At 36.1% G+C, this 15,466-nt stretch overlaps 1 protein-coding gene across 3 annotated transcripts; it reads right to left on the minus strand.

The window, feature by feature from the left end:
* Positions 1–2,222: 2,222 nt before the first annotated feature.
* LOC104599094 (xylose isomerase family protein) lies at positions 2,223–12,957 on the minus strand. 3 transcript variants are annotated; one of them, XM_010261467.3, is made up of 21 exons: positions 12,521–12,957; positions 11,820–11,904; positions 11,599–11,712; positions 10,859–10,933; positions 10,659–10,788; positions 10,466–10,557; positions 10,150–10,200; positions 8,125–8,201; positions 7,985–8,039; positions 7,801–7,902; positions 7,542–7,593; positions 6,046–6,091; positions 5,903–5,958; positions 3,500–3,551; positions 3,320–3,399; positions 3,139–3,209; positions 3,008–3,048; positions 2,824–2,923; positions 2,646–2,717; positions 2,486–2,563; positions 2,223–2,405 (listed from the first exon to the last, which is right to left on the minus strand). In XM_010261467.3, the coding sequence occupies exons 2-21, from the start codon at positions 11,877–11,879 to the stop codon at positions 2,370–2,372; spliced, it is 1,440 nt and encodes a 479-aa protein (XP_010259769.1). In that variant the 5' UTR covers positions 11,880–11,904; positions 12,521–12,957; the 3' UTR covers positions 2,223–2,369. The 3 variants fall into 3 exon arrangements, with proteins under 3 accessions (XP_010259769.1, XP_010259768.1, XP_088754344.1); XM_010261466.3 differs by lacking the exon at positions 12,521–12,957 and adding an exon at positions 12,130–12,377; XM_088898218.1 differs by lacking the exon at positions 12,521–12,957 and adding an exon at positions 11,993–12,058.
* Positions 12,958–15,466: the final 2,509 nt, after the last annotated feature.

Below are 15,466 nucleotides of genomic sequence, written 5' to 3' on the forward strand. Positions count from 1 at the left end.
CAACATGCATGGGCCGCTCCATGGTCTATTGGCTGTCGACTACCATAGAACCATGGAGTGCTCGACCTGTAAGGGCGGCCTCACAGTTAGTTGGTTGTTAACTCTCACGGGGAGCATGGAGGGCTCAACCTGTGGGGGTGGCCTCACAGTCAAGGCTACGAAATTCTATCCAGGCGAGACCACTAGAACATGTTCGGGCTGATCATTTTGATTCCTTTGATCTAAACGTTGTTGTTGTTGTTGCTTAAGGATGCCATTACTTTATGCTAAGAGAATGGGTGAGAACTTAGCTTTTGTGTAACGTGTTCCCACAAACGACGCCAATTGATGATGCGCGATCTGGTGCTCCCAACTAACAGACAGCTCGGACACTGAACTAAGTAGGTCGCCTAGTTGAGCTACAAATAAAGAGATCAAAGTGTTTAGGTTGCTTTACCTGGGGTGAGCACTTTGATGCTTAAATCAGCAAAGAGTTTTGAGAGAACTAAAAAGCAAGAGAGCTAGAAAGCTGTGAATGCTAAATCGCGTGTACCTTTTCTATGAATGGGGATGCCTTTATATAGGCAAGTTGCCTTGAGGCTCACGAACATGAAGCATGTCTCAGATCTTTGGCCCGTCTGGTTCGGAGGTGGTTTCACACCTAGAGATGGACTTCATGCCAATAGGTAGTGTCTATCTAGTCACGCCTGATGCGAGCGAGGTGATAATCGACTCTTCCGACATGGTGTCATGATCCCAAGGAAGTCAAAAACGATGTTTCACTTCAAAATGACCAGTTGCCAACTTGGTTGTGATGAGGTCGCCACCTGTGTCTTCGTAAAGTTGACGGAGGTAGGTCACCTCTTCTGTCGACCTAGTCCTATTGAGATCTTATGTTGTTAGGAAAACGAAGGTGGGTCACCAACTGAGTCTCTGTCATGTCTCTGACTGTCAAGATCTTACGCCATCAGGTCGGCGAAGGTAGGTCACCAGATAGGTCTCTATCAGGTCAATGGAGATAGGTTGCCAACTAGGTCTCTATCAAGTCGACGAAGGTGTAGGTAGGTTAACCACCACGTCATGCAGGTTGCTACCTGGACCTCAGTCTAGTCGGTAAGACCTTGGCAGGAGGTCTCCCTTCATGTCAAGGTCTCAATCTTAGTCCAAAGGTGGTTGTCCCGGTCTTGACAAGGTGTCTACAGGTCAGTCATGGCGAGGGGGTGCAAGGCACATCCAACGTGGTTCCGAGTAGGTCTCCGTCATTTTCACTATGGCAAATCATCGTCTATTTGGTGTCAGGGTGTCATGCAACAATTCTAGGATTGCCACATGGCGTTGTCACTAAGGGCCAAATCTGCCTTCATCAATACCATTTTTCCCAAAAAAAAAATGTTATTTCAGACCACACTTTCTAAGATGTGGTCTGTTGCAATGCTAAACTCAAAAGGTGTTTGGCATCAATGCTGGGAAAATCGCACCATTTTCTTAGAAAATCGATGTTGAGAATGTGGAGTTGTATGAAAAACATTGAATTTGACATTACTCCAAACTACACTTTCCCGATTTCCAAAGCGTGGGAAATCAGATTTAAGGTGAGAACGAGAATAAAAGGAATCTAAGGTGAATATGGTGATCTACTATTTGTTGATAAAATATATCTAGGGGCTTAGGAACTGCTAACTACCAAAGTCCAAAATAACTGCAAGCCTTGAAAACTCTTTTCAGTGGACCAACATAAATTGCCTTTGAATTTTATGAATTCTGAACAAGTCAATGGTCCATTCTAGCTTGGAGACATTGCAAGTGCATAAATTTCACATGATCAAGCAACAACCGCTTCCAATGCACCGGAGCCATCAAGCTCAAACTCTAAATTTTAGAGTCAAAGTCAATCCAATTGTTGGATGGTTGCATGATTGCATCCAAATTTCAGTAAGCTGTTTTACATGTCAAAGGGTGGTACAAAACTTAAAAGAGCTACTAGGCAATCAACCACTGCCAAGTATTAACAGTTGATGCATGACTAGCTCCTTAAAATTTTGGCCATGCTTCCAAAATAGCCAATGTGATTTATTTCAAGGAACTAGCCATTGAAGGCGTAGAGCCCATCAGTTGATCAGTTCAAATATGACAGACTGTCATATCACCTGTGTGCTCAATGAATCAACCATTGCGGCAACAAAAATAAGAGTCATGTTGTATCACTTGTTCCCTTCTCTTCAAGCAGTATAGCTCTCAGGATATGTATATATTAATAGCTTCTATTATTGCGGCAACAATCAGTTTCTGTACGAAGTTTCCTTCTGTCTGCTATTATAACTTCTAAACGACAGTTGGTAAGAAGACAAAACTATTCTCTCTCTACACTAATGTATGTGTAGCCCACGTTCCTATAATGCAGATTGGAAAACCATCTCCGCAAGCTCCTGCAACAGGGAAAGAGTCCCATTTAGATCGGATTTGAAAGAGAATAAGCTAATAATAGAGGGATTTGAGTCTAAATTACCTGCTTGGCAGAAGGAACCTTAGGTTCTCCCCATTCCATGGCCTTCGTCTCAAGGAATTCAAAATCAGCCTTCCCAGCCTGTTTGAATAAGCATATAAAACATCAGTGTAAAGAAAGTAAAGAGAAATCAGAGATTTTCCAAATATTGGAAGGTACTAACCTCTATTTGAGCCCCAATTTCAGTGTCAAAACTCTCATAACGCTTACGAACAAGCTCAGCCAAAGAACCATCCTTTTTAATAAAACGAATGAATCCAATCACAAATCAGAGAAAAAACAAATGCAGCTAAAAGAACAAATAAATACCAGGTCTATTGAGAATGAAAAAGCACTCAAACCTCTATCAACTTTGCAACATTTCGAAGCCCACGGGCCAAGGTATCCATTCCAGTTATATGAGCAATAAACAAGTCCTCAACATCAGTACTCTCCCTCCGTCTACACCACATACAATAAATCATAAGGTCAAGATTATCATAAACAAGAAAAGGATTAGAAGACCACAAAGAGAGAAATACTAACAATTTTGCATCAAAATTGAATCCTCCTGGTGCTAGCCCCCCCTGTGCATGGAAAGAAAAATTAAATGTATATATCTTAAATCCTGCTTGCATTCCAATACAAAATGAAGATTTACTAAATCAATGACCTACATTTCTAACCACACTGAGCATAACCATAGTTGCTTCTCCTATGTCAGTAAGGAACTGATCTGTATCCCAACCTGTGACACAGAGAACAAGTGCTTATTAGAACTTAAGATGTTTCATTTGTTTACTCAAAAGGAGGCAAACAAAACTTTCAATAAATGTAACATTGGATATAATCTAATACCTATCTGAGGATCACCAGTGTTAGCATCAATATTTCCAAGTAACCCATTGATTCTTGCAGTCTCAAGCTCATGGTGACAACTGAAAATAAGAATTATTTTGAGATTGCAAAGTTATAGCTATTCTGATCATGTATGCATGCATGCATGTATATTACTTGACAAGTTGGAAGTGAACGTACCTGTGACCAGACAAGGTGGCATGGTTGCATTCAATGTTGAGTTTGAATTCACCTGCAACAGTGGGTGGCAATGAGTTTTAGTGCCACGGGGTTACACGATGAAAAAAATTATTGATTGTACATTCCAAAATGTCCTTGTTAAACCATCTAAGATATTCCTAAAAGAAAACATGTGCATTAGTGGTAAATGCCAAGGCATGCAGAGTAGCCCCCTTGAATCATGAAAGCAGAAAACAAAGTTCACAACAAGTACCCATTTGAGAGGAGCTAAAGTGCAGTGGCTTCTGCCTTTCAGAGGTGGGCCCCACATGGGCAGAATGCCCAAATTGGCTGTCAGTCAGTCATTTGAAGGGCTGTCCACTTCAACCCCTTTGAATAGCTTATCTGGAATGCTTCAAAGAAGCTGAACCAACCTAGATGAATTTTCAGCTCAACCCTCCCAAATGGGCCTAAATGAAACTAAATAACAATTATAAAGGTAAGTAGGTATGTAAATATGTATGTATGTATGTATGTACATTCAAGGTTCAAAATATTGACCTGCACAATACCCAAAAATCAGGTATCATGTGTTTTGATTGGTTGATACTCTTTTTTTATTCTTCTTTTCAGTTAGTTATTTAAAAGTGGGTTTATTAGGATGGATATTAATGGTTGAGATTGTTAATATCCCTTAACTCTCAATATTTTGGGTTTGGGTGACCTTCGATACCGATATGAACAATACAATATGATATGTATCGATACTTTAAATCTTGCATATATTCATACCAACATAAAATTATGGACATGACACAGAACAGTGTGGCATGGCTGAATGTGATTCATGTAGCTGGTTACAAAAAATTTATCCTTTAACATTCCTTGTCTTAAGCTTAAGAGGGCTCAAAGCAAAAGGTACCAATATCATTTCCCTAATTACCAGAACAAGACATGGACCTGGATCGCTATCCCTAACAGAGTGCTTTTCACAATTAACCTTTTCCCCACCAATATCATTACCCTTTTTCCTTGTGGGTTGTGGGAGGAAGGCAGTTTCATGGAAACCATTTAAGAAGGCTCTGATACACCATGGTAAAGTGCTTTGGACCTTCTGATACATATACTGTAATGCAGGTTCACTCTAAACAATTTTCCATTTTAGGATGAGATGATAAAACCACCTTGCATGTTTATAAACGAACCTCATAGGAAAGCCACAAATCAAAGTTTATTTTACACCATAAATAAACTGCACGCAAGGAGGATTGTCATAACTATTGTTGTGGCAGCAACTTGGAAAAGAATAAAATTCATCAAAAAAAAACTTGGAAAAGAATAAATGAAATAATCATAAAGGCCAGGAGCACCATTAGTTGTCACTCTTAAACATGCAACAGCTATGATTATCATGTCTATTCAAGTACCCAAATTCAGGATATGTGCAAAGATGATACTCAGACAAGAACATTCTTTGGCTTTTTTCAATCGCATGAGTGTCTCACCTTGTCTGTTACCAACTAATTATCCAAGTTCTAGTCCAAGATAACTCTGTGAATACTCCAAAATCAGAAAGTCCAATCAAGAAACTAACAACCCATCCTCAGCCAATAACTATGATCAAAGAGTTTTTAATGAAATCAGAAAGAGGGAGAGGCCACTGCCTTTGGCCTTGAAACACAGCATAAGCTAAAGATGACACTCAGCATAAAAAATTAAAAAAAGAAGGTCAAAATACAAATCAGCCTGAGTTGTACCCTTGGACTTGGTGCTGCCCAAAGAAGAGTGATTCTACACATATAAACAAGGGTAATCATGGGGATGACCAGGTCGGCCCTGGGGATGTATGCATAAATACAATATGTAATTGTCCCAAAGATCTCTTCCACAAGAAAGCTTCAATTACTACCTTATAAAAATACAACATCACTTCAGGTACCAAATTAAGGTATATGGGATTTCTTCTCTACTCTGTTTTACTTTTGCATATAAGAATGGGCCAACAAACAAGAGAAAATATACCTTTTACATATCACAAGAATAGAGAATGGATGAAGAGGTATTTGTTTAATTCAATGAAGAGAAGAGGTAAAAACAAAATGAGGAACAAAAGGCTTAAACAAGTTGATGGTTCAGAATTTCCTAATAAAGTCTACAACCCAACACATCAGGCAGTCATTACACCAAGGCTACAATTTTAGGCAACAGAAAGAGTAAATACTTCATTCAGCAACGTAACTCTTATCCGATCTGAAAATGACTGACATAAAAGAAAATATAAAGTTCAAATAATTCTAGCCAATACTAGTAAAATATCAAGTTTAAAAAGTCTTTTAGAGCTGAAAAGAAAAACAGTTAATCCAATTGAACTTAATTATATAAACAGAATAACCAATGGTAATAAAGTGGGAAGTTGAGGATTACCTGAAAGATTATATTTCCGTAGAAATCCAGCTGTTGTTGCAGCATCCCAGTCATACCTGACATAACATAATCAGATGTAAACTGAAACAACAAAACTAAAAAAATAAAAAACAAACAGTATTTGTTTGACAGATGGTGCATACTGGTGCTTGGTGGGCTCTTGGGGCTTGGGTTCAATCAGCAGGATCCCTGGAAAAAGGCAAGAAATAAAAAGGAAAAAAATAAACACTTGATATAATTAAGAAAACCAAAAAAACTCAGTAAATTTGGTGGATGATGCAAGTAAAATGAAAGACGAGTAAAAGAATTAATAGTGAATGTCATACAGGTTTAATCCACTCAATATTATAAAATGAAAGATGAGTAAAAGAATTAATAGTGAATGCTATACAGGTTTAATCCAGTCAAATTATTTTGGGGGGAAAGATATGATAATCAAGCCGAGTTTAACTAAGGTGCCATTCAATGAGAAAGGTGGTGTTTGGTGCGTCTTTTTGGCACGTCTTTCAGCCTGCAGGAAGCACAAAAGACCGAAAAATGGTCTTTTCCTGTTTGGTATCACATAGACCAAAAGACCTGAAGACAAGCACACAGAAGGTGGTGTTTGGTGCGCCTTTTTGGCACGTCTTTCAGCCTGCAGGAAGCACAAAAGACCGAAAAATGGTTTTTTCCTTTTTGGTATCACATAGACCAAAAGACCTGAAGACAAGCACACAGAAAGACAAAAAGAGCCAAAAAATCAAAAAGCTTCACATGAAGCTTTTGGTCTTTCCATGCTGAAAATAGCCTTCCCGGCTGTGCTTTTAACAGCCCAGTAGACCACAGTGCAAACCAAACAGTCTTGGTCTTCAAAGACAAGACACCAAAAGCTCAATGCATTTTCTCATCTACTGGGCTGTTGAAAGATCTACTTAGAAAGACATGCCAAACAGCCCCTAAGCATTTTGGCCAGTCAAGCTGAGCCATTGCCTAGGTTGGGGGCTTACTGAGGCAACATTTAACTCACTGGAAATTTCAGCTTAATAACCATCTGGCATATCATATATGACAAAAGAAAGTACTCAAAGCAAAGTATTCATTTATGGGCAGTTACTTATATGATGAAATTTGGAATTGTGAGAAAGGAAATTCATCATAAAAATTTTGGCCAATATAGTAGGAAAATAAAAAACATGTTCAATCCAGAAAGTCCTCTATCTAATGGACAATTGACATTTACCCCATGTTGCATGGACTCTCCTTGCTTATTTGACATAAATAAACAACTACCATACATAATGAATACCATATTTCCTATAAAACAGTATTAAATAACAAAGATTAACTTTTAAAACATTTTCTGTAGGTATGTAACATTACAATTCAAAAGAAAGTATGGGCCATTTTAATAGATTATACTTCTCTATGGATGTGCCTGCGTCTTTATTTTCTAGTCTAGCCAAGACAATTTCCTAGTCATATCAGATCCTGATTCCTATGTCCATGCAACACTGCATTCACCAAATCATCCCTCTAGTTATCACCTAGAAAAGAGACCTAAGTGACAAGTTAAAACAGTTCCACTTTTATTTGGCTTTTCTACATGAAGTTGCAAAATTAACTACTCCATGTATGAGAAAGAACAATATCCAAAATGTACCATTGAATCCTATCTTCTTCTTGTAGGCAACAGCAGCTTCCAGAAATCTTGCCTGTGAAAACCAAAAAGTTTTGTCAAACAGGATAAGTAGAAAAGAAATCCAATATTATCTGACAAGGAAACGAAGTACAAATACTTTGGGGATTAAATGACAACCTGATGGTACTCACTAAAATGTAAGTTATAAAAACATCAAGGTAGAATTGCAAAGAAGAAGAACAAAATTTGTCATGTTAAGCAACACACCATGTAACCTTACCAAGTGGTTAAGTTCTCTTTCCATATCTGTATTCAAAAGGGTTTGATAACCCTCCCGACCACCCCAGAAAACAAAATTTTCTCCTCCTAGATAATGTGTAACCTATGGAAAATGTAAACAGCATTTAGTACAGAAGAGCTATAAGTATTAAATGGAAATAAAAAATAAAAAGAAAATTAAGTACCTCCATTGCTTTCTTGACCTGAGATGCTGCATATGCATAGACACCTACTTCAGAGCTACAAATCCAGTACCAAAGCCATGCTGAAGGTTAAATATACAGAAGGAATATCATATCAACAAAGGCAGTAAGCAAATACATACCTTGTAGCAGCTCCATGCATATAGCGTGGATGCAAAAATAACTGTGCTGTGCCCCACAAAGGACGGATTTTAGACCCCTGCACAGACATTTTCATTAATGTAGTTAGAAGCAGAGCAAAAAAAACTAATATTAAGTTAAGGCATGTAGTATTACCATCTATCAAACCACAAGTTTGCCATATATTAAAGAGTAGGTTGTAGCTTCGCTATTTTTCTGTATTTTCTTATAAGAAAGTCATGAGATACCACATTAACCAAAAGTGACAAATCACAGTAAGTCAGTAAGCAAGATGTGTTTTTCACAAAGATACAAGCTCTCTTCTTTTCTTTCTAATCACTTAATAGAGATTTAGAATAAAGTGATGGTAACAGAAAAAAGAAGATCCAGAAGGCATAGATGATGTTTGGTAATGGTGTACTGACCTCTGCTTTCTATGATCATGCTTTGACAAAATCATTAATCATAGAAATCCCATATAAGTGCCCCATATAATCTATAATATCTGATTCCTGTATATTTCAATTTTTAGTGTAAATTTTTTTATCCAATACCAAATCCAGCCTGTACCTTTGCAATATCTGGGAAGCATAGCATATAAAATACATTTATCTTATAATGTATTATATCACATTTTTTAATAGTAAAGATAAAATTTATAGAAATAAAAGAGAACGTACAAAGAAGGTGATAAGAAATTACTCAAGAGAACAAACCACCTATAAATCCCTAAATCCCACACAACCACCCCATCACTGGGACACCAAACAGGCCACCGAATAACCACAACAAAACCTAAGTCACTAAAGAATCAAGAAATAAATTCCTTTAAACTAACACAACACCATCTTAACACCCCCCACCCACCCAAGAAAAATAAATAATAAAAAAACCCCAAGACCCCTACTAAAAAAGCACAAATCAAAACTTACATAAACCACCTATAAATCCCTAAATTCCACACAACCACCTCTCCATTGGCACACCAAACAGGCCACCAAAAAACTACAACATAACCTCCATCACAAAAGAAAGAAGAAATATATTCCACTAGACTTACATAAACCATATTAACTCCCCCCCCCCCTTCGCCCCAAAACCCCTACTAAAATCAAAATCAGCAACACCAAGACATTTAGGCATCTTTTTTCTTCCATGTCATCATCCTGCTCCAGAAATGACCCATCATCAGCAACCTGATCTCTTGTCTTCAGTTCCAACTTCTAAGAAAGCTCTTCTAGCAAATTCATTCCCTCCCAGGATAAAGAAAAAGCCCCAGCATTTTACTAACTTAGACTAGTTGGACTTCCTCACCAATCACCTTTTCTTTACCTACTTAACTTGATCAGCAAACACCTCAACATCTCCCCTTTCTTCCCATGGTCACACTATCAACTTGTTGCTTCTCCTTATCAGATTACAATAGGGCACTGACTTGGGTGGACTCAGGTTGGAATTTTGTTAAAATTTGAATGGGTCCAGCCCAAAATCCCAGGCCCAATGCAATGTGTAAATTCTTCAATTCGGGTACCAACTTGCACCCCTAGATTTCAAGAATCAATTGTAGTCCTTCACCACCTTCCTCTTATCATCATCATCATCATCCAAGCCTTATCCCAACTATATGGAGTTGGCTACAGAATCATACTTCCCCATTCTGTTCTACACCCTTCCTCTTATAATTATAATATACTACATTAATGAAGTGTAATTATAATATACTACATTATATACATTGAGAGAGAGCCCTTTTTCAGTGATCACAGAATCCATGCAAGCTGTTTCTTTCAGATTTTTTTCCTTATTTATATTTTTCCAACACTTGGCTTATCAGTGTCAAAAGAAGCTACAATGATAGTTTATTAAATAATGCTCATGCCAGCATACTCCATAAGTGAAAATTAATAGGAAAAAGGAAAGACAAATACTTGTATCTTTTAAAGATGGTTAAAAGTGTAATCACTTTAATGAAGTGTAAAGTTATAAACTGAAACCAGGATAGTTTCCATTTAACCACATAACATTACCTGAAGCTCTTTTGCAAGCTCTACCACCTCATCCAAGTTTGCATTAGCTTCCTGACAAACATGGCTCATTTGTTAATAATACACTATAAGAAAAATGAGAAAAACTAATGAAATCTTGCAAAGATAACATCTTTATCAAGTAAAAACAAACACTATAAATTCATATATACAATTAAATCCTTTAGAAAAAAAATATAACACTATTTCAAGTATTTCAAAGAGACCTGTTCTTGTTTCCTTTTCTTTTTCTATCTCTCATTTACCAGACTGAAAAAACAACAATGTATTTACATAAGATCAGTTAACGTCCACTCACCTCAAGGGTTTTACCATCTGGTGCAATATCTCTATCATGGAAGCACCACCTATCAACTCCAAGCTTGTTAATAAATTCAAAGTTGGCTCTCACTACATCATCAAACCAATGAAACATTAGATACCTCAGCATATCACTCCATAACATACAGAATTGGAGTTATATATAATGATAGTCAAAATGTTCATCTTACTTCTTCTTTTGGCCATTGCTAATGAATTAGTACCATCTTCCCATGGCCAAAGCTTTGTTGGTGCTCCAAATGGGTCAGCTCCTGTTCCACGGAATGTGTGCCAAAATGCAACGCTAAATCTCAACCAATCCTGTGATGACAAAAGACGCTGTCAATCATAACTCACACAAAAATCAAGCAAAAAAGAAAAAGAAACCAACCTTCATCTTCTTCCCAAGGATCTCTTCATTGGCATTATACCATTTAAAAGCAAGTGGATTCTTGCTAGATGGACCCTAAAAATTGAAAGAAAGAATTAAAGAAAATACTTTTGAGCCATCAATTACCCAAGGAAATAAGAACATGAAAAATAAAATAAAATAATACTGTATAAAACAAAAAAAATAAAAATAAAGTAATACTATACCCTAAGTAAAAGTGGGGGAACCAACCACATTTTTTCTGTAACTTCCAATCATTTACTATGATAGAAAGAGTAGTGTGTGGAGGCCAAGGGTCCTCTCACTACAGGCCTCACAGAGACTTCTTTCTCCTCTCATTTCTCACACACATGTGGATATCTATTTTTAAACTAAACTATTAAAAATATAAGAAGCCATAATAAAATCCCTCTTAGGTCTTAATCTCATCTAATAAAACCCATCATTACTCTCTCTAATAAGTAATAACATCATCCTTAAATCCCTACAATAGTTAATGTTTTGTAACATCTTCCCCTTTCCTTCTTTGCTCTTAAGTTTCTCTTGACCCTTCTTGACTCTGTTAATGAAGCGGGCACATAAATTAGATGGGTTGGATTGGGTTAAGAGCCAACCTAAGACTAACCCTAGACATGAACCTTGACTTGGACCCAAACCTAACCAAATTTCTATTCAACCCCATACATTGCATGGATTTAATTGTTAATTTCTCGTAAAATATGGGACTACGAAGGTCATACCTCATACTTGATTTTAGGAATTCCTGGGAAGAATTCCCCTTCCCATTCACCTGAATCACTGCCGCTGCATTCAGTAATATGATCGGCAGGGCAAGTTGGTGGACCAGTGGCAATCTACAAGAAAACAAACACTTTGTAAGAAAGAACTAGTAATTAATGCATGGAGCAACACAAGTTTTGAAGCAAAGATTTAAACATAAAGCAAGCTACATGGATCTTACCACCCCAAAGCACACCAGATTCAAACAGAGAAGCAGCAAAAAGAAAGCTCCAGACTTCATTCTTTTTATTTCATGCAAAGAAACTCTGCAACAGGCACAAAAATAAAACAAAATAAATTATTAACACAAACATCAGTAGATGTCTAGATCAACATAATCAAAACAGACCCAACCAGTTTATACAGAGTGACTCCTTGAACACCTAGAGAACAAAAATCATCAACATAGCACAAAGTACCGCATCCTTCGAAACTAAGACTAATTAAAGAACTTAATAACAAAAAAAAAAGAAGCATTTTTAAGAATATACCCATCTTTCCAAAAGAAGGCATGTTTGACCGGCATGCAGACAATGCAGAACAACAAAAGGTACATGCAGAACAGAACACACATAAAAAATAAAAATAAAAAACTACAATCTAAGAATACCTATCTTTCCAAAAAGACAGGAAAATAAAGTAAAAAGAGGAAAAAGAAAAGACACACAAAAAAAGGTATGGAAAACCAAGAAGGACTGAATGCCAGTAAGCAGAACAGCCGATCCAGATCCTAAACCCTATTCAACACAGTTGGAGCCTCAATACCAGCTATCAAAACCGGTTCCTGGGTACCCACAAGGGTACCATCACTTCACAAGGCGATAAAACATCATCTAAGGTATCAAACCAAAGAAGAAAAGAAAAACAGAGAAGTATATTTACCTTTGATGGTTAAAGGAAGTGCAGAACGAGATGGAGATATGGAGACAAGAGACTCGAAACCCAGCGTTGATGGGTTATATACGGGAGAGGGATAAACACAAAGAATTTTAATTCTCAAGGAATAAAAATCTTCCAAGAGCTAAATTTCGGGATTTTTTTCGCAGATGAAAACAGAAACTCAAACAACATTACAACATGAAACCGCCGTAATTAGAAAACGTCGCTCTTATCCATTCCTCTATAATCGGATATATTTATCTTATTTTTATAAATAATTAATAAGGAGTCGCCATTGCCAGTATATTCTCTTTTATAATCGGATATATTTTTATAAATAATTAATCACCTCCTTTGAAATTTTTAATATAATTGCAAGTATATTCTCTTTGTTAGAAGTTAGAACTCTCTAAAAAATATCTATGCAAGTACTTTTGATCAAGATATTTATTTTCTAAACTTTCTTTTCATATGAATTGCTAGTCTAAACTATTTTAATCTTTTTTATGAAATTGATTTATTTTCCAAATTTGTCCTTCATATCAATCACTTAAAAGGTAAAACTGCAACTTTAAATTCTCTATTTTGTTGTTTATAAAGTTTATATTGATTTTTAGATTTAGACCAGACTCAATAGTAATTGTAAGGGTATTTTAGATATTTTTCCGCCTCTTATTAAGAAAGGGGATCTACTAGCAACTGTGTCAAAAAGTTCAGAGGAGATGACTGCATTTACCAAACTTTAGGGGAGATTTCAGCAATGGTGAGAAACTTCAGGGGAGGTTTAGCAATTTACCCAAAAAAAATGAGACTGTTGAACTAATAATGACTTATTACTGTATTTAATAGATAAAAGTAATCCATTTGATTCACGGGAATGGGATTTGGAATTGAAATGTCCAACAATTTAATTGGGTGGAATTGGAATTTGATTCTCATTTCTGATGAAATGGCATTCTCCCATTTGAGGGAAGAGTCAATCCATCTAACGAGAAATTGAAAATCTCAATAGATCAATCCGATTCCAATTCCAATAATTTTCAATTCCAATTCCAACTACAAACCAAACTGACCTTTATATTAAGAATTTATCTAATGATCTATTCATTAAAAAAATTCAATTCAGCCACTTCAGTCATTCTCTCTCCCTGAATATATTAAGAATCTATCCAATGATCTATTTATTAAAAAATTTCAATTCAGCCACTTCAGCCATTCTCTCCAAGGGGCTGTGTGAAACAGCTGAAGTGGTTGAACTGAAAAGATCAAGGAGGTCTTGAGCTCCTATAAATTTGTAATAACTGGACCTGAAGGTCGATTGAGTACTATCAATGAAATATTTTGTTGTTTAGGATAAATTGCTGAAACCTTCATTGAAGTTTCTAGTTGTTGCTAAAAAAAATCATGAAAACACCCACACAATTACATTTAGGGGGCATTCTTGTTTTTGGATTTTGAGAGGGGGAGAGTTGGTCAATGGGATTTTGGTTCCCATTGACCAAGAATCTCATGTTCTTTTTTTTTAGATTTATGTAGGGACCAAGGAAAATTTATTTTTTTTGGTATCACTTACCTATATCCTAAATGGGTAAATAACTTTCTCCTTTAGGGGGAAAGTTACCAAAACTTGAATGAGACAAAAATGCATTTTTTAATAATAGATTTTTATAGTTAAAATGGTCATTATCTTATTTACATGAGAAATAAAAGAGCTTGAGTAAATGTAATTACCCGGGTAAGTTTTTCCTACCCAAGTAACTGCATTTACCCAGGTAAGTAACTTACTGAAAAGCGAACGGCGCCTTAGCAAAAATATTTATTTTCCAAATTCTCTTCATATGACTCATTACTCCAAACCGTTCCAATCTCTTTCCTAAAATTGATTTATTTTTTAAATTTCTTTTTATATCAATCACTCAAGGATAAAAAGCTGCAATTTAAAACCAGCCTCAATAATAATTATATATCTATTTTAAACATTTTCATCCCTTTTCTAAAAGATTCCACCAAAAGCGGGTCAACTCGCAACTGTATTAGAAACTTAAGAGGAGGTTTAATTATTTAACTAAAAGTTTAAAAGTTTAGGGGAGGTCAGGGAGGTTTCAGCAATTTCCCCTTTTATTTAATTATTTTATTCATCGTTAAAAGAAAAGACAAATCAACAAATGAATTCAATTCGGCAACTTCAAGGTTTTCCTATTCTCCACGTCACAGATACGTTGTTTTTTACATTTTTCTGAATGCAGCTTGGTTTTCATACGGTGCTTTATAGCGATGTGATAAATTAATAGATCACTCCTTCACATCCATGGCTCGTGACGTGTGATATGTGGCCAAACCTCTTCATAATGGAAATCAAATGAATTACGGCAAGACTCAAGGAGTAATAAATTATTTCAAGGGTCCCACTTTACGTACGAAACCCACCAAATCACAATCTTAGAGGTTCTATCATTTTAAGAGAGATGAGTATAGATATATTAATTAATGACTTGGAAGGATTTTTGAGTAATTGAAACTGGCAAGCTGCAAAGAGGGCGACCCCACCAGAGAAAAATGGAAACAGAGAGTCTGATTTTTATTTATTTATATTTGTATTTCGGATAAACATAGAGAGCCTGATTTGTTACGATAAAAACTTTTATTGCTGCGTGGGCACCCGGTCAGCAATTTGACAATACCAGTGATTATCTTTAAAAAAATAATAATAAATAAAAAGAACATCTTTCTTTTCCTTCTTAATACTCAAAAGAATAACTAGTGTTCGATCTCCTACCCATACATCACTACAGTAGCATATTGAGAATATCTCTCATATTTATATATTACCATTTATGGGGGAGATGTTCTTAATGTACAGCTATAGTGTCTTGTGAGTAGGAGATCTGGATTCAAATAATATAATAACATTTTTTAATTTTAAGGACCAGTGAGGACAGTGCAATGTAT

This window comes from Nelumbo nucifera, chromosome 2 (genome assembly GCF_055504915.1).
Source record: "Nelumbo nucifera cultivar China Antique chromosome 2, China Antique-T2T, whole genome shotgun sequence".
In the NCBI taxonomy this organism is placed as follows: domain Eukaryota; kingdom Viridiplantae; phylum Streptophyta; class Magnoliopsida; order Proteales; family Nelumbonaceae; genus Nelumbo; species Nelumbo nucifera.